The 26,571-nt window shown below is 32.3% G+C and overlaps 2 protein-coding genes across 11 annotated transcripts in view; one reads left to right on the top strand and one right to left on the bottom strand.

The window, feature by feature from the left end:
* The window catches only part of LOC106108335 (proton-coupled amino acid transporter 4), a 32,275-nt gene extending 18,463 nt beyond the window's left edge, over positions 1 to 13,812 (bottom strand). Inside the window, exon 1 of the mRNA XM_013289482.1 lies at positions 13,390 to 13,812. Coding sequence (XP_013144936.1) covers positions 13,390 to 13,449 — 60 coding nt within the window. The 5' untranslated portion in view covers positions 13,450 to 13,812. The remainder of the gene's footprint in view (positions 1 to 13,389) is intronic.
* Positions 13,813 to 20,890: 7,078 nt separating this feature from the next.
* LOC106108331 (protein AF-10) overlaps positions 20,891 to 26,571 on the top strand; it is a 30,771-nt gene continuing 25,090 nt past the window's right edge. For 9 of the 10 annotated variants that reach the window (XM_013289474.1, XM_013289473.1, XM_013289479.1 and 6 more), the window contains exons 1-7: positions 20,891 to 21,098; positions 24,520 to 24,655; positions 24,964 to 25,043; positions 25,209 to 25,373; positions 25,452 to 25,527; positions 25,977 to 26,098; positions 26,366 to 26,512. In XM_013289474.1, the coding sequence (XP_013144928.1) occupies positions 24,547 to 24,655; positions 24,964 to 25,043; positions 25,209 to 25,373; positions 25,452 to 25,527; positions 25,977 to 26,098; positions 26,366 to 26,512 (699 nt within the window). In that variant the 5' untranslated portion in view covers positions 20,891 to 21,098; positions 24,520 to 24,546. Of the gene's footprint in view, positions 21,200 to 24,519; positions 24,656 to 24,963; positions 25,044 to 25,208; positions 25,374 to 25,451; positions 25,528 to 25,976; positions 26,099 to 26,365; positions 26,513 to 26,571 lie in introns of all 10 variants that reach the window. The other variant, XM_013289470.1, reaches the window with a different exon arrangement.

Genomic DNA, 26,571 nt, shown 5'->3' with positions numbered 1-26,571 from the left:
CACCTGCAAGCATTACCTTTCGGATAAAAAAAGAATTATCCAAATCGGTCCACTAGCGGCGGAGTTATGCCGTAACACACATAAAAAAAAGAATAAAAAAAAAATAAAAAAAAAATATACCGACGAATTGAATACCTCCTTCTTTTGGGAAGTCGGTCAAAAAGTATTGTAACAATATCTTGTCAAATGCTTTTAAAAAGTGTTGATTTGGTTCTTGTAATAAAACGTTGCTTAAACAATGCTTGTTAAATGTCAATTCCGTATATTACCATTTTCACACAATGCATCATTCGTCGTCAGCTTTCTCACTGTGGTTGAGCGTATTTATAAACTGAACTGCAGTGAATGTTGACACACGTACTGTGAACCGGTTGAAAGGGGTTCTAAGAGTGAACGACTAATGCACGTACAGCACATTTGCGATTTATCACAGTAAGCTAATACGGCTACAGAGAAATTGTAATTAAATCTTCATTACAACAACCGCCTTTCCCACGGTTATTTACCAAGGCACAAGATATTAAGGTTATACTAAAATTTATCGTTATAACGTGCATAAGTAATGATATACTGTCTATAAATCTTTGCCAAAATCAAAATCAAATCGTCACAGCCAAGCATAGCTATGACATATAATCTTAGTAATATTATAAATGCGAAAGTTTAGATGGATGGATATTTGTTAGAGTTTGTAGCCTACACGACTAAACGGATCTCGAAGAAATTTGGCATACATGTAAAGGATAGTCTGGAAAAATGTAGAGGCTACTTTGGTTTTATTCCACGCGGACGGAGTCGCGGGCGAGTTTTTCATAAATGAAAACTATAAATGAATTCGTTCTAATAACCCAAGAAATCAGACTGAACAGGGGGAGGGACACGAATCGTGTCAATGTACATTTTGTCTACAAAACCGATCAACACAAAACAGAAAAGGTAATTTATTACCCGCGAATAAGAAAGTCTAAGAAATTGAAATAGAGATCTCATGTGCCTTTTGTGCATTTGTTTGAAGTTACTGAAGTAGCGCGAGGATTTTGCCATATATAATCCTGTTCAAACTATACCTTTGTAAAGAAAACCTCAAGTTATCGTTATCATTGTATTTATTACGATAATAATAAATGTGCATCATCATTTTAGAATTGTCTTCCGGGTTTTTAACTAGGAAACTTAAGCTAGACATTTTATGACGTATTTATACTTTCGTACTAATCATACTATCATATTATATATACTATACTACTAATATCTTAAATGCGAAAATTTAGATAAATGGATGGATGTTTGTTCAAGTTTGTAGCCTAAACTGCTGAACAGATATCGATGGAATTTGGCACAGATATAGAAAAAGGAAGGTATTGGTGAAGGCCTGTGTCCAAATAAAGGCTGTTGATGATGATAGAGGATAGTCTGGGAAAACACACAGGCTACTTTTTTTAATTCTACGCGGTCGGAGTCGCGGGCTAAACCTAGTCTACATATTATAGCATATTTTAAAGTACCTTTTGTGCATGACCTTGCTCATCTGATTTTAAGTAAACAAAACCCATAAGTGCCACATATAGCTGTCAATTCGTTACAATTTAAAAGCTAAAGTTAGCCATCTAATTTAAGTGACTTGATTTGGTCTCGACGACGAATTAAAATTTTTCAAATTTTATTTAGCAACATTTTACTCCAGCCGGCAATAAAAACGTAACAATTTTTATTAAATCCTTGGTTTTCAAATATTTTACATCTTAATGTAGACTACAAACAATTACTAGGAAACGCGCGAGTTCTATTTACTTACTAATTGATGCGAATGGCAAGAACCAATATTCCTAGAAAAAGATTTTAAACATAGTATAAGAGAACGTGTTTCTTGTCTATCTTCAAATGTCATTAATAATCTTTTGATTTGCACACTGTATTAAATAGTCACTTTAATGCAAAAAAAATCAATAAATTTACGGTAATTTCTAATGTAAATGATAATATGATGTAGCAGTTGCTACAAAAATCAGATGTTCGCGCTGCGCTAATTATGTACCATAACAGACATAAATGTTATTGTCTCAATTCCGTGTATTGCGGAAAAATATGACTTTTCCGCGATTGCAAGTAAATTTCCTATTCCATTATATCAAACCTTGGAAATTAAAAAAATTGATAAGTAAGTTAAAAAAAAAAAGTTATCGGTTATCAACAAGATGCTGGTTAATATAAAAATCTATGTAATATACAAAGAACAATGATGGATTGGAATGTAGTCTTGCGGTCTAAGTAAACTATTGAACCTACTGTAATTAATAATATTTTATCTAGACTGACATAGCTTTGTTACTCTAATAATGATTTGTTTATTAATAAAATAAATAAAATTAAAATCGTGTGACCAAAGTCAAAAGGTATCAAATTTCATCTAACTAATATTATAACCCCGAAAGGTTAGATGTTAGATTCCACGCGGAAGGAATCACGGGCGAAAGCTAGTAAAGAATATTTCGTTGTAATTGAACATGTGACGGAGTCCTTGGTCTAGATGTGTACTTAAAAAGCTTAGGTCTTTGAGATCGAAACATATAGATGTATCACTAAATAATCACGAACCACATAACTACATGCGATGAAAAGCGATTAAATTCCAAAGTACCTATAAAATCTTTCAAAATCTTACTAGATGATTTACAAACTACTTTTGTAGATGCAGTTATTGGACTTATTCAAACTAGTTTTCTCCCACGACTCATACATAAGCAAGTAGCATATGTATGTGTCCTTTCCGAGTATCCTCTACATCGACACAAAATTTCAACGAGATCAGTTCAGTCATTTAGGCTACAAACTCTAACAAACATCTATCAATAAAAATTTTCGCATTTATCATATAAGTAAAATTAAGAAATGAGAATACGTGTCAATATCTTGTCTCTACCTAACCACAAATATACCTAATGCGAGTGATAATATTTTTAATAGCAATAAATATTTTATATTACGTGACATACGTATAATGAAATTCTGTAAGAATTCTACGTCGCAGACAACACACATTACTCAATATAATGGAAATTTCTTCAGTTTTTTATTACATTACGATATTAACCAATATTAGTCAAGGTAATTTACGATAAAATCTTTCCCGAAAAATGATTCAATGATAATTTCATTAAAATGAAAAAATCAAAACCGAAGTAAAAGATAAAATAATGAAATAAAATTGTCTCGTGAATAATTTTAAAAATTGAAATCATTGTAACCAATAAGGGTAATAAAAAAACACTTTTCATAGCATGATTAGGATTTCGGCAGTGGAAAACTACCGTTATAGTTACGTACAAGGAGGAAAATTATCAAACAAATTACATATTCCTATTTATAACTTTTAATACCGTTGAAGTACAAGGTTAAATATACGAATTTTAATATAAATTAAATTAGTTTTACGGTTTCGTTATCACCAAATTACGGATACTTGAAGTTTTAATTGAAAAAAATGTACCTTTTGACAATAGAATAATGACTTATAAGTTACTTTTTGTTACGTTGGTAATTCCCATTCCTATAACATTTAAACAGTGCGCCCTGAATACAGTGCTCATGTCGAATCGACCTAGGAGTGGCTGGACTCGACGGCGCCAGCATGAATTATGTTTTGTTGTCATGAACTGTTTGCTTACAACGATGTTTGGTGTTCAAATTATATTAAAAATAAAAGTAAAAATTAAAAAAAAATTAAAACCGGTACATGACTTTATTAAGATTGACTTTGGATTTACATTTTCTCTGACCTCTACATAATTTAAGCGTAAATAATTTTGGTATACAAAATTAGTTTGTCTATAGTTTTGTGGTTTAATAGTTGAGCAAAATTCAGTACCAATGCATAATTTGGAATAACATTATTTATTTATTTATAAATGCTTTATATCAAACCAAAAGGCAACCTGGAATTGTAAAAATTTTCAATAAATTATCCGTTGCATTTTCAATAATATAACGATATTTATTTTATATAACAAAAAGGTTTTTAGTGCATATCTATACATATAATAAAATTGGAGTGTCAGTTTCAATCAAAAGAAAAAATCCAGATTTCGGGAAGATGATATATTTGCGTTGCTGATAACCAAAAACGTGTTTAAAAATTTTTTGTCTGTCTGTCTGTACGCCGCGTTTGTTCTGGGCAATCTCCGAAACGGCTGGGCCGATTTCGACCGGACTTTCACTGGTGGGTAGCTGACATTGACGGGCATATTATAGGCTACCTTTTTTTTAAATTCCACAGTGTCAAAATGGTGAAACGGGTGGTCCAAATTTGAGCTAATGAAGTTTGCAGGCAACAGCTCGTTTTTGACCGACTTCCCAAAAGAAGGAGGTACTCAATTCGTCTGTATGTTTTTTTTTTATGTAAAATAATAAATATCCATATGCGGTAACGTTTGAAACTAGAGTGTAATAACAAGGACAGATTCGAGTTATCTTATCGGTGTACGAGCCTCAAATTAATCGATGGCTTTGTTAAGTTATGACCGTGTCCGGATTTTTAGCAAACTATAGAGATGTATCATGTACTAAAATAAAACTGTGTAACATCTGAAATTGAATATTTTTTTAGTTCTTTCAATACATAGAATTTTTTATTTTTTTATAACATTTATATCATGAAGATAGTTTTTGTAATGCAATTACATGTATTAAATTTTATTTAAAATTACCAAGTTTTTATTAAATTAGATGTGAATGTTGAAAAATTTAAAAATGGTACGAAAAATTTCGATCAACAGTTAGTGGTGATACTAGTAATTAAACAAACGTATACGTCACGTTAAAGTTAAACGCATTTAGGATTTCCCCGTGGACTATATTGTCTATTATTAAGGTATAACGTTACCTTAACTTATAATTCAATACAAATGAGTGTTAGTTACTTAATGGTTAGAAGTTTTTGTATAAATAAAGACACGTATTTCCTTAATATAGGAAAAACTTCAACGAACATGCTTCTTACTGACAGTTAAATTTGTTTGTTTTATAACAAAGTTATTAACTCATTTGAATATGTTAATTAAACAATTTTTAGATGGATGTATGGATGATTGTACGAAACGAAATGACTAAACAGATCGTAGTGAAAGACCATAAAATAAATATCAATTCAATGGAATATTTTGCGTATGATATTATTTTAACATATTTTCGGTTTAAGTCTAATTATTTTTTAAAACCTGATTATGATTTATAAATATTATTCTCATTAGAAGACAAAAAGCCACTAATGTAAGTGTGGTTTTGCACTTAATTAATGTCTCTGAGAGGTCTACCAAGAACGCGCTAAACTGAACTTAGAAGATAAGTTTAATAATAACCAATTAACTAATTTAAAATAAAAAAATTGGTAAAAGTTTATCCGGGTTAATGCTGAGCTCATCGACGGTTAACTTTCAATTAGAACATGATTAATGCGAAATAACTTTTAAATGTAAAAGTCGAGGACAAATAGAAGTTATAATTAGTTTTAAGTACTTTGTTTCAATATTGCAAACTTTGTTGCTGTAAAAAATTCTGATGCTTGTACTGGCAATTTGTCGCGTGTTTTCATTTCAATTAAAAACATTTAATTATGAACAGTTACGGTAAGAGATATACCACCAGTGTTGTGGTAGAATAGTCAATCGTTTTCCTCACCGACAATGTGCCACGCAATAATTGCTGTGACGTAAGGAAATCAGTAAAGTCACCACACCACAATTTTTAAATACAATTAAGATAAAGATTTTTTTATGTAATAGCTTTCGCCCGCGACTCCGTCCGCTTGTATTAAAAGAAACAAAAGCGAGTAGCCTATGTGTTCTGCCAGACAATCCTCTACATCTATACCAAATTTCACCGAAATCCGTTCACCCGTTTAGGCGGCAAACTCTAACAATCATCCATCCACCTTTCGCATTTATAATATTCGTATGATACCGCGATTAATATGTTCGTTGCCGCGCCACCGCACCCGTGTGGCGTCTACCTAACGTTCACATAGTAATCTTGTGTTTCTGTAGAAGTGGAATTGTCTTGGACATTACCTTCGTCGTTATAAATTTCCTTGTATTCTTAGTACTTAAGCATTATTATACAATTATAATTAACTGAAAATAGCTAGTCTAATACGTAAACGCGCGAATAGTCATAGTTTTATATAAGTTAGATAAGGATTTAGTATTGTATCGACGTCTGGTAGTTTTCCTTTGATAAATTACTGACTTCCTACTTACGTATTATCTAGTGCTTGAATATAACCACTTAAAAGAATCGATTTTGGTCTTCTGAAAATTGCGTTACGAACATTTTATCATATTATTTTCTACGAAATAACATTATCGATAAGTTTACTTTTGCGTTATTACAAAATGTTATTGTTTAACTCAATAAATGATTTTTAACATCAAATTATTCTATACTAGCTGTTGCTTACGACTTCGTCCGCTTGGAATTAAGAAAAAAATAAAAAACGTAGCCTATGTTACTCACTGATAACATAGCTTTATTATGGTGCAAGAATTATTTAAATCGGCCCAGTAGTTTTGAATTTTATTTTAATACATACAGAAATACAAATCTTTCAACTTTGTAATTTAAAATAATAAAATTGTTATTAAAACTCTACATACCTGAAGTTTGTGGTTAGATCATTTTTGATAACAACTAATCGATTCCAATGGTAAAAGTCAAGGGTAATAAATTTCTAATGAAGTAAACGATATGAAACCGACAATTGGTTCGATTCGATTCCAAGAAATAATCCGACAATAAAAAAAATACTGTTCAGTATGTTGTGGTTAAAATCAACCAATAACGTAATTTTAAATTTCACAGATAAAGCCTTTAATAACTATAGAAAAAAGAAGAATAACTAATGGCCGGCTTCCTAGTCACATTTAACAGTTCGTTAGTGTGTTCGATAACTCCACGAATTGCCTTTCCGAACTACCTGACTTGAGTTTTACACCGTTGAAACTTACGTCAAATTAACACTAACAAACCACTAGGCAATGAAAAAATAAATGGAAACTTTAGCAACCTAGCATAAATAGACAAACTGTCGTTATATCTGGTAACGTCGATTAATACGCACCATAATTAAATTGTTCAATTTCTAAGTATTATATATTCATTTATTTATTATTGCTATTATACAAGGTGATTCTTAACGGACGGATCAACGGTTTTAGGTTCAAATTATTACTCTTGATGTGAATATTATGGATGAGATAATTCTTGGCTCATAAAACGACTATCGTTTAGAAAAACATCGTGGCCTTGTTCCATTTTCCAGTAATGCTGGAACAACCACAATAACACTCGTTAAGTATGCCATTACTAACATATAAGGTTATGTCTTGTCACTTTCATTGATTGATTTCAAATAAGCTAAATGTTAATATACAATAGCTTTATACACATGAGTACTAAGTCTAGTTTAGCAACATGGATCTTACTATTATTATAAATGCGAAAGTTTAGATGGATGGATGTTTGTTACGAGTTTGTAGCCTAAACGGCTGAACGGATCTCGATGAAATTTTGTATAGATGTAGAGGATAGTCTGGAAGAATACATAGGCTAGCGTTTGTTTTTTTGAAATCCACGAGGACGGAGTCGACTATTTAATAAAAGTTTGTTTGATCATTTTGGCTAATGGCCACCTTCAAATTAAAGGTTTATAAGTTTCTCTGGTGGTTGAGTGCCATTTGTTCTCAGGAAACTTACTTAAGTTTGTATGGATTTAGAAATATACTAGAATATTTGATCAAAGCATAGTAAAAGGTCTGAAAAAATGTATTGTTATATTTTCGTTAGGTTGCAAGAAAATACTATCTAGAGTAAGACTAGAAATAGTATCAGTTTTGAACCAATGAAGTGCAAATTGCTTAAATTTAAAACTAAAGACGAAACAAAAGAAATTCATAGATACGTGTTTAAACAACTTTGTAAGAGTATTTTGTTTTACCGTGAAAATTACTGGAAATTTCAATTATCGATTTCATAGTAGCGAATCACTATTACATAAATCGATTATTTTTACCGAATGCGTACTAACAGTTTGTTCTAAAACAATCTCTACTTTAACATGTTTAATAATAACTTTCACTCGAGACTTCCTCAGCGTAGAATTAAAAAAAAACATAAAAATATGTAGCTTATGTGTTATTCCAGATTATGCTCTACATCTATTCCAAATTTCATCGATATCCGTTAGGCGTAACAAACTGTAACAAACCTTCATCCATCTAAACTTTCGCAATTTATATTATTAGTGTTGTGTTATTTTTAATAAATAAATGGGTCATATTCTTACGAATTTGAATGTGTTTAATCCACCGCAATGATATAAGGAACCTCGAAGTGCGCTCTTTACTATTTCAAGTGCAACAGAACAATGGACGCGAAAGCCGCGTCAAATCAATTCAAGCCATTCTTAAACCACCTACAACGCGTTGCAACGTCGCGAAATAATAAGTATGAACAATTTGCTTCACTCATTTTACTAACGGATAGAAAAATCAAATCGATAAAGCTCTATTCCTAATCGAGTTGAATAATAAATTAAATATAGTTAGTTTGAATTATTTTTGTATTATAAAACATAAGTTTTCGTCTTTAATATAAAATACTAGCTTTCGCACGCGACTCCGTCCACACGGAATGAAAAAAACAAAATCATGTAGCCTATGTGTTCTTCCATATTATCCTCTACATCTGTGCCAAATTTTATCGATATCCGTTAAGTCGTTTAGGCCACAAACTCTAACAAACATCCATCCATCTATCCATCCATCCATCTAAACTTTCGCATTTATAATATTAGTAAGATAATATAATAATTTAAGAACATGTTGTGATAACACTTTAATTCATTAATTTACGGAAAAAAGAGAAAATTAAAAACTACAAGCACCTAGTCTAAAAACATATTTTTTTGCCTGGTCGGTGTTACCAAGGCTTAGTAATAGTGGAATATTTATATTTATTTTCTAACATTTAATGAAATATATACGTCAAGTGTAAAATTAAACAGGTAAAAAAAACTCATGATTAACTAAAAATGGGAAGTAGTATATATGCAGAACTGATGTTAAAATAAGACAATGTATTAAGTTCGTTGAAGTCTTTTCTTTTGAAATGATCTAGATAAAGCATCAACATTGATTGTTAACAATGATAAAAGACACCGTATACATTTTCTTGGAATCGAATAACGTCTATATTGTGGATAAGATATTGTACCTCCATGTAGCGCATAAACTCATGTAACAACCTTGTGGTCCGCACTACAATTTATAAGCTATTGACTATTTGTCACTAAACTCATCGCGTGTCAAGATTTTTTTAAACGATTCTTAATATATGTACTTAAATTGTTAATAACGTTTTATTAGTGTACGTACGTCACACTATGAGTTCTCATTGAAACCAAATTGAGGCATTTAACAAGCCAATCCATTTCGTCATGACCGAAAAGCGATCGTTCTGTAATTCTAAAAATAAAATAGTGTTGTTAAAATCAACTCTTTAGTGTGGAATCGCTGCGGAGTGTGTGATTCACATTCTGGTTCTAACATGGGGCTTTTGATGTTTACAGTTAAACTTGTACTAGGTGCGACCGTAGTCATTTCTTTCATGCCTTTTTCACAGCTGTACATTTAAATAAACAAAGAGCGTTTAAGGCGCGGGTGCGGACAACAGGCTGGAGCGGGAACGGATTGTCTGAGAACCCCTTTTTGAATTCGTTTGTATATGGGTAGATAATTTGTAGGGGGCGCCGTGAAGCGTGCGCGCATGTGTGTGTGGGCAACACGCGGGCCGAAAGCGGGCCGCGGAGTGGCGACGGCGGGGTGCGGGAGGCGAAGCGCGGTCGCGGCGAGCGACAACCCAATGGAAATTTCCATTGCCCCAGCAAACGGCGAGATCACAATTTTAGTGTTCAGACATAGGACCGAGAGAGCGAAGCGATCCGCGGCCGCCACCGCCTGTTTTATACTCTTCGCACCGATTTAGAGGCCGTGTGCGCACGTCGCGTCGCGTCGTTGCGCCGTCGGCTCGAGCGCAAATTTCGGTTTCACGCTTCAGTTGTAAATGTTTCAATAAAAAATAATCGCAAAATAAAATGCTTTTTCTCTTAACCATTTGTTTGTATCTTAAGTTACAGTTATTTTTGAAATATTGTACTTGTAAACTGAATTACATATACCATATTTATATCGTATAGACCTATGGGTGACGTATACACAATACTTTTACCTAACCCAAAGCCATTGTAACAATTATTGGAACAATATTGTCAGTATGTAATATAAGGATACCTATTGTCCGAAGACTTTCACAGAAGTAATCACCATGGCGTTATGCGCATAAGTTTCGTTTTAATGCGGACATAAAATGAACAATGCATACAATCGAGCTGGGATCGGAGCACTACACCGTTTGAGTATTACATATAACTCAGTACTTGAGACGAAGTAAGACAATTATTTACCGAGGCTGGTTACAATAGCTACATCGCTTTATGCTCTTTAATTGCCGCGTCCATTAAAGAGTGTTTTTATCTCAACAAAATAATTACCTATTTCAAAGACAATTCATACCATCTATGTCTTCAGTCTTGTGTTATTAAAATTACTTAACGACTGGGGTAGAGATGATGAATGTATAGTAAAAAAACTTATAATTTTATTAGTTTAATTGATGGTAAATGAAGTTTACCTTTTAATTGAAGTAACCTACCGATCACATCATTAATGTAACTAAAATCAATTTTAAAACCTGTTGTGCCGACACTACGGGAGTAGGATAAAGAGGAGGAGGAGGATGATGATGATGATGATGGTGATGACGATGATGATGATGATGATGACGATGACAAGGAAGAACTTAGTCACTTCACTGAATCGTAACAAGAAAGTTTGTCTTTATAAACAAGTTGTAAATAGAAACTAACATTTATATTATTCCCTAATTAGATTACAAGTCTTAAGTAAAATAAAACGAACTGTGATTTTCATTTACTTATAGTTATTACAATTTCTATATCACTTCTAACAGAAAAAGCGTTTTAATAATGTTGTTCTGAGAATCTAGGAAAAGGCAAACTATGGGTTTCTTGTTGTTCAAAGAAAGCAATTTAAGCTTGAGATTACGTAGTTCTTTTACGCCTTTTGACCCAAATTACAAAAGTACCGCTACACTATTCTAAGATATTTTATTCTGCCTCTTCAAATTAATTTATTACCTACAAATTCGTGTTTTTTATTTTAATAAAATACTTTTAGAGCGCGCGCACATATTATGATTATATTATCGCACAACTGTTTAGTCGCGCATTGATTCTTATGAGTTTATATGGAGCTGCGTAAACTACTCGATTTTTAATTGTGTAACTAAACAGTTGAATTTGCTGCGAAACAATCTACAATCGCACAATTGTTGTTTGATAGTTTAAACAAAGATGTGCGCCCGCTTTTAAAATTTCATGTCGTATGTCGCACTCCAATAATTGTCCTTCGTACTTAATATTGATTTGGAACATTCATCTTGCTCGCATATCAATCATTCTATTCTAATAAGCTATATGACGTCATCTTGTAACACAATTTTATCCACAATTGATTGTTTACTCGTCCTTAAAATATCAATAAATATTTCAATATCTGATATTCACTCGAATTACCCGTTTATAAATATCAATTTGTGTAGAAAAATCATACACAATTGATATACGACGTTGAATTGAATCTCGAACATTTGGTTACTTCAAGGCAATGTTTCTAAAGTAATTCAGAAATAAAGAGAGATTCTTTTAGCAATATTGAAAATTTGAGACTTGCAATGACTGCAGCCAATCGTTTATATCATTTTTAAAACAATCAAACAATTAATTTCTCTTAATATCTTTATATAGATTACATTTTATAGACCGATTAATACCGATTAAGATTACGGCAATTTTATCGCACGTGAAATAAATTCTGATAAGCATAAAACGGCATTTGAGGCTTCCTTGATGATTGATCATGATAGCCGTTATAAATAGACGTGTGTTGATGTTTACCAGATTTAATCTTCTGATAATGCCATCAAAAAAGGCGAAAAATTATTTGTCATATAGTTTACTCAAGCGAAATTTAAAGGAGTTAAATCTTGATTAAAAGATGCTTGTCAGGTTTATCATCGCGGATAAAACGCTTGACTCGAAATGAAGTCCAGGGAAAAATTCTCTCTAATATGAACATAAAATTTTGTAATCAAAAATCGCTTTCTGATAGCGAACTTAGGACCTTACTTTGCTAATCTTCACTGAGTGTGTTATCAGTCTCTAACTCGTTAAGATAATTTAAAAATACTTCCGTATAATCTAGTATTTTAAAGGTTTTATGCTAATGTTCTGTTAATAATTATTATTTTTGAATCCAAATGTGTAGAGAAAATAAATTTTTTTTCTGGTATATTCTATTGCACGCTTTTACTCCTTTTTGACCGATTTCCCAAAAGAAGGAGGTACTCCATTAGTCGGATATGTTTCTATGTGTGTTACGGCATAACTCCGCGAATGGTGTACCGATTTTGAAAATCCTTTTATTATCCGAAAGGTAGTGCTTGCAGGTGGGTCCCATTTTTTGTTCAATTTTTTTACTCATAGACTACGGCGTAGTTAAATATTTTAGCTCAAAATTGGGGTCTTTTTTGACCGACTTCCCAAAAGAAAGAGGTAGTCAATTCGTCTATATTTTTTTTGTTATCAACAATGTCTTACTAAAATGTAATAATAAAAATACTAAAATAAATAAAAATGTAACAGACACAGGTAAGCACCTCTTTAGCGATAAGAAATTCACATAAGGATATAAACATATTTAAGTTACTATATTATGTAATATAATACCTTATACATAAAAGAGAAATAAGCGATTACAGGGTGATAACACTAAACGCACAGCTTTAAAAAAAAATTAAAAACGTAATTGAAGTTACTGCAAACTGTAGTCGTGATGCAATTAATTCCACCTGAAAATGTATCGCCCAAGGAAAACTCGTGTAACAAACATAATTGAACGTCGAAGTGTTATCGTTACGTTTATTCCAAGTAGAATTTAAATGAGCAAATCGTATGTTTAATTGATTCGCACGATGAATGTTTTTGAAATTCCATTGTTAATATTGACCACTGAAAATCCTCGTCACTTCATAGTGTATTGCAACACGAGTTTTTGAATGTAAAATGAAAGTACAGCACACGAAATATCTCGTATACTCTCTTCACAACTTCACATCCACAAATAAAACGCGCAGCTTCACTTTAAATTAAAGCTATCTGAAAATAATAGCCATTTCGCAAATTATATAAAAACAACTTACCTTAAACACCGCAGGAGCTAACGGTATCGCAGCTTGATTGTGAAGATGTTTTTTCGACATTTTGGCTTCTTTTTCGTTCCAGGTTTTGTATAATATGAATTAAAATTTATTACAGAAAAATCGTATTGTTCACAATTTAAGTAGATGTGAAAACAATTTTAACCACGCCGTGCTACTGAAAACGTTTTACGATCTACAAATCGTCGACGTTTAAAATTATATTAAACTATTTTCTTCCAGAATAAAAAAAACTTTTACTTGCGCGAAAACTTTTTACATCGAATACTTTTGTTTTTATTACAATTTTTGTAAGGTAAAAAAGTTATATTCGAAAATCTAAAAGTTTACAAGTTGAAAAGTCGCGTCCGAGCTAGCACGTCGTGCAAGTGATGCGGCCTGGTCGGTAATGAACAGTTGGATTGGTTGGGGCGCGCTCGAACTCACGACACGACACACCGACACACAGTGCGCGAGCAGAGGCGGGCAGCGTGACGTGACGCGTTTTCGTTGTCGTTCGCGTTACGTCGTCTGTGGGCATTGGGCGAAGTCGCCGCGTCAAGTTGTCGGGCACGGCGCGCTCGGCGGTCGGCATTTATGCCCTGCGACTCTAGCTTTACCCTAAGGTCACTTACTTCACGCGATCCCTAACTAACTCCTAAAGACTATGTTAGATTAGACTTTACCAAATCTTTATTCTCCCTACTTATGTTGGCAAAAATCTTTTGTCAATACCTAAACACATAAGTTGCTTTTTACTTGTTTATATTTTAAATCGCAAAGCAACGCAAACTTATTTTCTATGACGAAGATGAAAGGCGCTTAGAATCGCGCCTCTATAAAGTCATTCAAATATTGTAAAAGGTATAACAAACTTGAACACAGCACTACATTAGTAAGCAAGTAGTGTGATAGAAGCTTTTAAAACATGAGGCTTAAATTTATTGTTAGATAAGTTCTGTGTTCCCGTGAACAGAAACATAGCCGATAACCTAACAACATATGCATTCACGTTGAATACTGTTCGCAAATAACATTGCTTAGTTTAATTTACAGAAATGTAAATATTGTATATCTGCCAATAGAAGTAGGAGAAAAAAAATTAAAACGTTTGATCAAACCATCCAACTCTGACTTAACTGTATTAAATGGTAGTCCTAATAGTCAATGTTTTATTTCAGAGTAACTATATTTTTTTATTGATAAATGCACAGATATAAACACTTTGATAATTTTTTGAGAGAAAGAGACCGAAAACTAACTTAAACAGAGATAGTTTTGCTAACGGTACTAACAAGATGAATGCAGAAAGCGGTTTGTGGAAGGGGGAATCGTCGACAAAACCTCCGTACATTAAGCGCCTGTAGGTATACAATAGCGTTAATTGATAGACCATTCACGTAAAGCGACTTGTTTCAACTTGTTCTAAACCTTCAATAATGATAAAAGTGTATTGTATATTCTAATTTCTTAGTATACAAGTACGTCTACCTGAACAATGTTCTGGAAACATCGGACAAGTGAACAAAACAAAAACAGTAAACAATAGTCCCCTTTTGGGGCTTCTTCAAATGGAGCATTCTTTATACTGTTTCTCGTTCTGGTGTAGACAGAGATAGCAAACACTTTTCTCCTTTTTCATGAATGTGACAAATATCTTATTACAGTCACAAATTCGATTCATAGTTTTCTTATACTGTTATATTTAATTAATATTATTTTTAAATATTAAATATCTACTACCTCCCAGTTCAATGACAAGCTAGTCAAACATATTCCATTCATTAGCACTTCCTGTGTAGAACTAATATATAGGTATTTATGAAAAGTAGCGTTTGATATTATTTTTTAACGATCTTTGCCATATTTGTGGCGCCATGAAATAATAGTCCTGTAAGTTTAGCATCAATAAACACGATGGAACAATAGGCATAAGACGCCATTAAGTGTGACGAATTTTCCGCTATAAACACGATACGATCTCACTTGTGTACTTATCGAATTCAGATTCAACACTATCAACATTCAGACATCAAAACTTCGACTCATAAATTATACTGCTCGATATTGTATACATACTTGGCAAAAATAATGCTGGCAATTTTAAAATCTGATCCTTAAATTATTATCGAAATTTAAAATAAACAAAACCATTAAAATATTGGTTCCATCCGAATAAAAATATATCAAGTAGTAGTTATAACCTGTACGTTTAAATTTCTACCACATGAAGTTTAAGAAGAGGGAAGCTTTTTGTTGCGAAATTAAAAATACGGAGGATTTTCTTACTTAAGTATAAGAATAATTTGGTAAAACAGAGGCTTAGAGAAAACGTAAACTCACTTAAAGTTTAATTAATAATGTAGATATTTCATTTAAACCTTTAGCTTATTTTAATAGTGACGACATATTTTTACTTCGCGTGTATAGTGTCAGGTTAATTTTAGCCGTTTTATTACGACTTGTAAACGGCGAGAATTAAGTGACTTCGTGTTTATGCTTACTGCTGTGGATGTTCCAACGAAATATTTGTATTAAACATCTATCAATCTCTAGAAAAGAGTAGAGACAAGAATGTGATGTAATTAAAGTGTTATAACAGGGATTTTTTAATGTAATTACAATCTGTCAATATCTAAATAAGTCGAGACTTGATCGTGCGTACACCTGAAAGTAAACTACGGAATTATTTAGTCTCTTTGATTCCTATGAGCTTATGTGCGCAAACCACTCGATTTTTAGTTAGAGTTGAATTGGCTGTGAAACAATCGCACAACTGTTGTGCGATATTTTAGTAAAACGTGTGCGCCAGCTCTTGTTTGTCTTTTTGACGTGATCGAAATACATAAGTAGACGTTCTTAACACAATATCAATTACAGGAAACTCATACTAAATTGATACGTCACACAATTTGTTGAGTAGTGCAAAATAATGGTCATATGAAATGCTAACATGGAATGTTTAACACTTCAGCGTGCTAATAAGTCAGTCAGTCTCAGGTTTTACTCAATTCTATATTACTGGAGAACATATATTTTAAATTTCATTATACAGCAAGCAGTGATAGGTCATTGGCTAGATATAACGTTGCTTTTGTTACTAATTTAAACCGGAAAATTTTCTTTTTTATATCACGTTATAGTAATAGATAAAAAGAACGCCGAATTTCAATAGTTGCTGCATCATATTAGCAGCGCAAAGGTTTTCGACGCCTCTCTACTATTTTCATCATCATTAACAGCCTTAGGTCGTCCACTGCTGAACGTAGGCCTCTACTCTACTATTAACACCGATTAAATTCCCAATTTGAAAATGTTATACAGATTAAGACAGAGTATTGACTGGGAAGGTAGTTGATGAACGCGGGAGTGTTTTGGATAACCAATTTTTTTTATTACACGCTTAGTTTGCGGGCAGCTCGTTTAAAATAAAATTCGAATCACGTGTGTTTCGTCATGACTAGCGTGATTTTCCTTTACCAACTTATCATATGCTATCATTGTTCCAATAGAAATAATTGCGTCACATTGTGTAGTGGGCGTGTTTTGTGCTTGCTTTAGTCTGACTCATCAGATAAATCATTGTAATCTTCAGTCAACGAAGGATTTGAAAGAAAATTTTAGCTAAACAAACTAACTTCAACGACACATGTTATACTAACAGTGGTATTTCACTGCTTAAACACGTGTACAAAATAGTATTGTCATCACTCTCAATCTCTATTAAAAGACTGAGATAACAAAATGTTTTTGTATAAGTATTTCGAATTTGGAAACTCATTGTCGGATGGAAGCCGATCATAGGATGGTATCGCACGACGTAATAAGTGACTTGGTACTGTTTACCTCTTTACACGGTTACAAATTACATAAGGAAATCATGTAGACTGCGCCATCTACAATTTGGTGTTAAAACGTACTTCGAATTTTAACACAATCGGCTATGTTCATTGTTCCTGTTATCGTGAACAATAAGTAGGTAATTGCCCAAATTGCTTGAAATTAACAGTCCGTCGTTTATCACAGTAATAGTTACCAACTGCTAAGGGCTAAGGAGACCCTTAACGTAGATAGAGAGGAGGAAAATAAATAAAACCTACTTGACTATCCAAATTGCAACAAAGTAAAGCGCAAAATATTATAACGCATACACAGTATGATGTTAAAATATACCTAATCCTAAAGAGGAATTCAGTAAGTAAACGTTTGCGAATTCGTCGTCAGAAGGAACAAAAAGAATCGAAAATGTAATATAAGTATAAAATTTTTCCAATAAGATCTTATTTATAATATCTTCTCATTATCGTCCGATGGCGACGTCCGTATGGATAATCTTTTATAGTATTGTCTATGTTATTGACGTCATAACCTAACTCGTATCCCAAGGCGCGCTTAAGGTCACCTGTTTGATAGAATCTGGGAGTGAGGGGGCCTTGGCCTGGCCGGGATCCGATGAATGGGAGAGGATCGATGGCGCCGGCGACTCTATGTCTGTCAGACTACTGACGTCACGAGAGAAAGTACGTAAAATACTATATCATTGTTCCTTACTTAATATCGCAGTGAGGTTTCTTAATAAAATAGGTACAATTCTTCCAATGAAGAACCTATCCACATAGGTAAAGAAATATGAAACTACATAAGTGTAAAGAATCGAATTACAAAACCTGAACTAGTTAAATTGTTTTGATAATAGTTAGTTGCCTTTTTAATTTTCTTTACTCCCAAATCATCGATGTTGAATCATTACAGCCTACATTCATTGTCAAGGAATTTAGAACTTAATAGTAATGAAATAAAGTCGGATACTCTTGTCTCTAATTATGGCTGTAAACAACGACTCATACCATGCTATTTATAAAATGTAATTCGATAATTTTTCCATTAAGTATTTTGTAAAGGTAAAGAATAAATGTTGTAATGTCTCAGGTTCTAATTAACTGCTTCAGTAAGTACTTACAAATACAAATTAGACTGATTGATTCATTATCAAAGCAATATTATGTATCTGAAACCGTAACAAAATCACTATACTTAAAACTCTATTTTTTAAATGTATATTTTTATTAGTCCAGTGTTACTCATTTTGAAAAAGGAACTAGTCAATCATTTGTGTTTATGACGAAATTGACGATGTCCAAAAAAAAAACTATAAATTAAAATCGTTTAATGTTCTACGTACTTTTCTACGGAACTGTGTTGTACAAACAACACCTTTTTATAAAAAAGTTCGTAGATGTGTAGATAGGTTGGGTGTCTTATTTTGAATGAATCCGGTTAATTTTGTCAATCGCCACGACAAGGCACAAATCAAGCATTATTATGTTTAAAATAATAAAAAGGCGGCTCATGATTATAACCATGAATAGATATTATATTTATAAGGGCCAATTTGCCTTTAGTTATAGCGTTTTCATTGTGAATATTATGAATAAAATAAATTAATGCATTACCACAATAAATATTAGTTATGCACTATTTAGTTAAAAAGCACTTTAAGATCGCGCGCACACCTATGGACTAAACTATCGCACAACTGTTTAGTCGCGGTTAGATTCCTATGAGCTTATATTGAGGTGCGCACACTATTCGTTATTTCATTGTGCAACTAACCAGTTGAATTAGCTGCAAAACAATCGACAATCGCACAAAAGTTGTGCGAAGGTGTGCATCCGCTATAACGCATTGACCGCCGCTGATCGATATTATGAACGTCAAAGTAATTAATTATATGTTTCCCCAAAATATACATTACCACGCTGCTTTTTGTATACCAGTACTTTATTGTTTACTGTCTGTTATAGTCAACGTTCATCTGAATGATTCTATTGTGTTTTGTGATACGAACTATTTTTTTTATATAATCTGACAAATGAGCAAGCGGCCACCGAATTTCGTCAAAGTAGCGTAGCGACAGCTACTCCTAATCATCTACTTTTGCAATAGAGTTTTCTTCCTTGCTTCAATAGAGGAGGGTAAGAACACAAAGAAGATATTTTCCTTACCTATGTAATCTATCTACTACTAGGTTAATGAGATTGGTAATTAACAAAATTCTAAAATATTACACTCCAGGACACACCACCACCACCTACTCCCTTCGTCACACCAGAGTATGGGCGTCGCTATGATTAGGCTGGGTAGTGCATTCCGTTCGACTTCATGTCGACCCTATTTCCTAAGAACATACCTATAATCTGCATCATCACTTAGATAAACCCATCTCACTGGATGTCCGGATCCTAATTGCATACGGATTCCAAGAGTCATAAGGACAGTTGGCAATCTATAATTAGTTTATAGGATTGTCTAAGAGGATGAACAATGCTATTTTTCGTTGTCCCAGACAGTAGGAAGTTTTTACGGGGCCTACAATTTTTTTAATATTATGTCCTGAAGGTAAAAATTAGACTAACAAGTAAAATGTTAACCATTATAAAAAGGAGCTTTTTCATACAAGCCACGATATGAATAATTTCAATAGTTATAGACCATATAAGTTCTTGCTATATACGTAACCACGAAAATGAAATAATATAAATGACCTAGTTTTTGCTGAAATTATATACTCCTCTGTTATTTATGAAGATTGACTGCAAAAAATATAGCCATAGATATATAAACCTACAAGGATCTTACTTAAATATTATAATACTTATGGCACGTGAGTAAATAAAAAGCGTAAACTGTTATATGTGGTCTGTGCTTATAGCACTTTTTTGACATTGACAGAAGATCGCCTATTGTCTAAAAAAAATTTTGATTAATCATGCATATAAAATATCGAATAAAATTTGTCTGCATATAAATGTCGTACTTAATGTTTTACATGTTTGGGGCAGTTTTGATTTAGTTTGCATTAAAAATTATTTAAGAAGTCCAGAAGTCCTGATATAATTTTTAGCTATTTTCTGTAAGAATAATACAGTACTAACATATTATTTTATGCCTTAATAAAATATAAACTTACATCAGAAATCTATAAATGGTAAAAGGTACATGATAATCAGCAGTACAATATTTTGTTACTATAACATTACTCTATGCACTTTAAAGTCGTATTATTCTTTTATTACCTAAGGTTTTCCTTGGATTAGTTGAAGTTCCGATTATTACAAAATCCAAAATATTTTAATTATTTAAATGATTTGATAAATATATACTAGATTTTAGATGAATTTAATAAACATAAACCTAATCTTTATAATTGAATAGGTCATTGTTTGGAAATGACAGCTTTCGCTTAGTTCCGACTTTAAACAGGGCCATGAAGTCCTTGACAGTTAAATCTATCTCTATTGTTGGTTTGAATCCACACCACCGCTACCCACCACAACCATCAGCGCCAAAATGGCGATAATTAAATAGGCACAAAATACCTTGGTTTGTAGCCTATCCATTTATAGAGGTCGGTGGTGTCAAACATAGTCATTTATCAAACCGTGATTATAATCTATCACTTTGTTAAAACCACTTTTCATATGGCAATACATCAAACAAAATCATTACTTTACCAAACTCTATTGCTTTATACAACATGGCTTGTGGTGGTTATTGAAAGTTATAGTGTTATCTTCTTTAGCAACAAGTGTCAATCAATATTTTTGTCATATGACTTTGCATATCGGTTAATTTTATTTAAGAGATAATATTCCCTATGAGTTTTAATTGTGTGTGTTGACTTCATTTTTTTAAATAATTGCTAGGAGCAGGTGAGATGACATGCTTGTCAATAATCAGTGAAAAGATGAATGAATGAATTATTACTGGGATTTTGGTATTCCTCAACAATGAGCGGATATTTTTTCTCTTGGTAAATATACAACACCTTGACGTAAACTGTTCTTTAGATCATTTTCATTTTTTATTCAGATCCATATCGAACAGTATCACTTCAGGTCATATCTACTCGAAATAGATGCTACACACTTTTTTGATTTAAATGTTAAAATTAAACATTTCCCAAACCTCTCAACATATTTTAAATGTATATATAAACAAAACATAAATATATATTGCGTTAATACAGTATTCACAAGCATTTGTTAAAAGTATTGATTTTCGCAATCTTGTTGTGTGGGTGACCTTTTACTTAAAGCTATTGCAGTTTATACAGTTTTAAACAAGTAATGTTGCACTCTTATGATTCAAGGACCTATGGCTTAGATATATTTTTGCAATATATGTAATAAGAACAGCATTTAGCATGGAATGATACACACCTACTTAGACTATATAATATACATATACATTCGTTAAATTTAATGCAAATTAGTAAATATGTTGACAAAAACACCATCAGCAACAAAGATTCAAGATACATTATTTGGTTGTCCATTAGTGAATAGCAAATTTTACTATTGAAACAAATTACAAATAATTATAAAAATACAACATAATTCTCTGTCATATCACTTGTATAAAAACTCTGTGGTAACAGATGACGGATGAGAGAGTTATATGGAGGATAAAAACCTGTTGCTCCAACCCTACCCGAGTATGATAAGGAAGAACATTATCACTTGTACAAAAAGTTAATTTTATTGTTATCTTAGTCAATCAAAGGGGAGTGAGAGGGATGACAATATGTTCTTATAGCAATGTTTCAGCAATAGATACATTTTAATAAGTGCAATCATATTAGTGTAAATTAAATACTCTATGTTTGTCGCTCATGTTTGAGTTTTGTAACTAGCTTGTATAGGGTTGTAACTGGAGATGATTTGCCGCTATCTACTTCAGCGCTCTTACACATTTCTTTGACTTTGTCAGACTAATGTTTTGGTGAGCGGCGGTATGATCTTTCTATAATATATCCCACAAAAATAAGTTTCTCTAATGCATTCATTAACTCAGTATTAGTATCGGAGAGCTAGAGGTGCTTTTACGAGTAGCACATTAAACAATTTGTGCAAGTACAGTTGTACACAGTTAAAGCAGTTGAATTCTCTGATTTTTTGATAATTAGGAAGAGGAAAACAGAAGAAAGTAAGTGAAAGAGGATATGCTTAAGAAAGGAGTGGTTTCAGATATGACGGCTGATAGAGATGTATGGAAGAGCAGCACATACTGTGCCGATGCTCCATAAGGGATAAGGGCAAGTTGATGATGAGTATTCAATACACATAGCGTGTGGAAACCTATATTTTGCTGACTGAAATGAAACTATCCTGCTTTTGAGATATTTGTTACTTTAGTAACTTCTAGTATTGATTTAATATGTGTTGATTTGCAAGCATCAAGTAATTTGATTTGTGTAATTTGACTACTTATAAAAACAGTAGAACCTCAATAAGTTAAAGTCCAAGGGAAACAAAACATTTTAAGTTATAGGGGTTTTAAGTTATCAAGGGTCAATGTTGTAGAGGTTTTGGGCTCTGATGGGAAGGGAATATACTATTTTTTAAAGTTATAGGTGTTTTTAATTTACCGAGGTTTGAGTTATCAAGGTTGTACTAGTGTTGGCTGTTTTATTAATAGCCATTGGTATGTTTTCATTAATAAGACACTTAAAACACTTCAATCAGTTAGTCTAGTGGAAACATTTAAATACACTGATTTCTAATTTTGTTCAAAACATTAATAGCACTCTAATTAGAGATTTCTAAGTAGACAGATAAGCTTGTTGTGAGGTTATTATCTAAATGAACTACCACAAATTAATGCAACTGACATATATTAATCAGAAGAACTACATCATAAGTCCTCACACAATTTTAATATGTGTCACAATCATGTTAATTCTTATTAGAATCAAATATACTTGATCAAGCATTTTACTATGAAATTGTACAATTTTCACCTTGGAAATGTCTATTGATTCAGTATAACTCTTGCATAAATGAAATTAGGGATGAGAGTAAATAGAAATTTAATATAAATGTCTTTAAAAATATAATAATGGACTTACCTTTTTCGCTATAAAAATAATTGAAACTGCAGTGCCATCAACGGTCGGCAATATATCTATGGTAGTTTTATATTCATGACATGAAGTTACCAGTAAAACAAATATCTTTATAAAATGATTGAAATCAAAATCTTTAACATTTTTAATCCGATCAGAGTGGTATATGACCTGAAGTGATTTTACATACATCATTGGTATACAGAGGTATATAATCAATTCTAATTCATTCATTTTCAACTAGTCTAGACAAAAGCTCATTGTTAATAAAAAATTTTATCTTTTATTTATCATGCATCTATTTTGGATAGTCTGTGTAAGGTTAAGTCTATGCATTCAGTATAAAATGCTTTTTAGATTCATAAAATCATCTGATTTATTTTGAGAGTAGTTTGAGCGTTCTATGGGTAGTATCATTCTAGAATCATTGCATGCCGGTATACTATTACAATGGAGGTATTGTTATATGTAGCAGTTTTTATACATTGTTTTGATGTCTATGGCTATGGTTATAATAATAATAATACAATTGCAATACACTATTTCTATCTCTCATTTTCCAACCAGAATTAGAGGGATGGCAATAATGTAATTAAACAGATAGTAAATGGCCGGACCACATCCATTATTTTAAACTGAATATTAAATTAAATTCTTCTAAATGTATATCTTATTTTTTCCTATTAACTTGGATTACTATAAGTAATGGTGCATACTTATTATATCTTAAAATTATATGTAATATTCCAATAATGAAATTAATTTAATCTAAATATTGTTATATATGTTCTTTTTATACTTACTAACAAATAGTAACAATTTAAAAGTATACTGGGCTACCATATGACAAAATAATAAAACATTAGTAGCCTTTTGCCACATTTAATTGGTTCTTTTAATTTATGTTGTATCAAGCCTTTCCTAATAAGCTTGTTATTAGGGACAAAAATTATTGTCATTATAAAAAAAAACATATCTAGTTTGGGACTTCATGGTTATTCACAATTTACCTCAGGAATGTCAATGTTACTAAAGAAAAAATAATTAATAAGTCATTTTGGTGGAATTCCATATTTTTCCTACAATTGGGGGCATTTTACCTGATTTTTATAATTTTTATGTGTGTTAATAATTGGGATTTTTGTTTTATATCTTAAGAATGGTATATGGAAATTTTTTTGTCTTGATTAAAGTCATTTTTATTCATTATATGGAAATGTCTTCAGAATTTGAATAATAATGAGGAGTACAATATGAAGGAGATGGTAGGAGGTTGCTGTGTGTGCTCGGACGAGCGAGGTTGGCCCGACAACCCGCTGGTCTACTGTGATGGCAATGGATGCACTGTTGCAGTACATCAAGGTAGAGTATAACCTCTAAATCTATAAACTCTAAAGTGTGAAAAATCACACTGCACTATATTTAGTATTAGTTGTGAAAGCAACTTTGTAAGTGTGGAATTGATAAAAAAATTGCTTATGTTACTCCTCCATTAGCTACCTTCTAATTAACCCTTCAATATTGATGCATCCATTTCGGAGATAACCTGAAACAAACATGGACTTACGAACACAAGGATAGTCAATAAATATAACAATTGATTCTTCATCTAATATTAATACATAATGTAATTTTGTTTTGTGCTAATTATTTTATTTTCAATCTTACAGCATGTTATGGGATAGTGACTGTACCAACTGGCCCATGGTTCTGCAGAAAATGTGAGAGCCCCGAATTCAAAGGAAAAGTAGTAAGTATTTCTGATTTCATCTAATTTTTTGTCAAAGAGTAATTTCTCACTTTAATAAGAATGTATATTGTGTTTTTTCATGTTTTTATTTTGTGGTAATTTTTAAAGCAGTAGAAAACCGTTGTAGAAAACCGTTCAATAACATTTATGTTGTTTGTGTTTCAGCGATGTGAATTGTGCCCTTCAAAGTCTGGTGCTCTCAAACGCACTGATACAGGGGGATGGGCCCACGTGGTCTGCGCTCTATATATACCTGAAGTCAGGTTTGGGAATGTTACATCAATGGAGCCCATTGTATTACGACTTATACCACCAGAGAGATACAGCAAGGTAATGGAATCTTCATAAATTCTGTTTTATATAAATAAGGTTTTTCTATTGTGATTTATATGATATTTTGGTTTCCAGGTATGCTATATTTGCCAAGATTCTGGCAAATCGCACCGAGCTAATGCAGGTGCCTGCATGCAGTGCAATAAATCAGGTAAACCAATACTCACATTTAATGACTATTAAACATCCATTAAATTAATAAACAATTTGTCATAACTGATTAAAATTTAAATTCCTTTAAGGTTTAATTATTTATTTGTATATTATAAAAATTTATTTAGCATCATAACATACTAGCTTTCGCCTGCGATTGAGTTCGCGTGGAATTAAGGAAATTTAAAAGCAAGAAGCCTATGTTTACTTCCAGACTATGTTCTTCATCTGTGACAAATTTCATCGAGATCCGTTCATCATCATTATAATATTAATAAGATGTACTACTGCTTTTTACTATCTCTCTGTTTTTCTATTCCGTGGTTGGTACTTGAAGAGCATTATTATATTTTTACATGGATGTTTGTAATTTGACAGTCGTATATCTAGGTGATATAAAATAAATGATATATTACTATTTATTCTATTTATTTAATTATTAATCAGGATGCAAACAACAATTCCACGTGACTTGTGCTCAGAGCCTCGGCCTGTTGTGCGAGGAGGCCGGCAATTATCTGGACAATGTTAAATATTGCGGCTATTGCCAACATCATTATGGTAAACTGGTAAGTTTGTTATATGATGTTATCTTAAAAAATTGATATAATTTGTTCAAGTGCTTCTTGTATTATAATCTGATTTTTCCAAGTTTGTTCAGCTTCAATCAAATATTTTCACAATTCTTTATAAATGTAATTTGGCGTTCTTTGAAGTTATTCAACATTAAGTGTATTATGTAATATTTAAATAATTGGATGAGATAAAATTTAAGGGCAAGTTAATTAAGTTATTTGTACGGTGGCACCTGCGTAGTTAAAATATTGATTGTGCAGAAAAAAGGCGGTAACGTGAAGACCATCCCTCCTTACAAGCCGGTCCCGCATGAAAGTCATTCGAGCGACTCGAGTGAGAAAGAGGGCGGAGGGTCTCCTTTGGCTAGCGGCAGCGGAACACCAACACACCCAGCTAAAGCTAAAGGGGTATGTTCCTACGCGAGTCCATTTAGGTCCAATTGGTTTTAAATTGAATTACGTTTATA

Source organism: Papilio polytes, unplaced genomic scaffold (assembly GCF_000836215.1).
Source record: "Papilio polytes unplaced genomic scaffold, Ppol_1.0 DF821644.1, whole genome shotgun sequence".
Classification (NCBI taxonomy): Eukaryota; Metazoa; Arthropoda; class Insecta; order Lepidoptera; family Papilionidae; genus Papilio; species Papilio polytes.
This window is presented reverse-complemented; position numbering and strand designations above follow the sequence as displayed.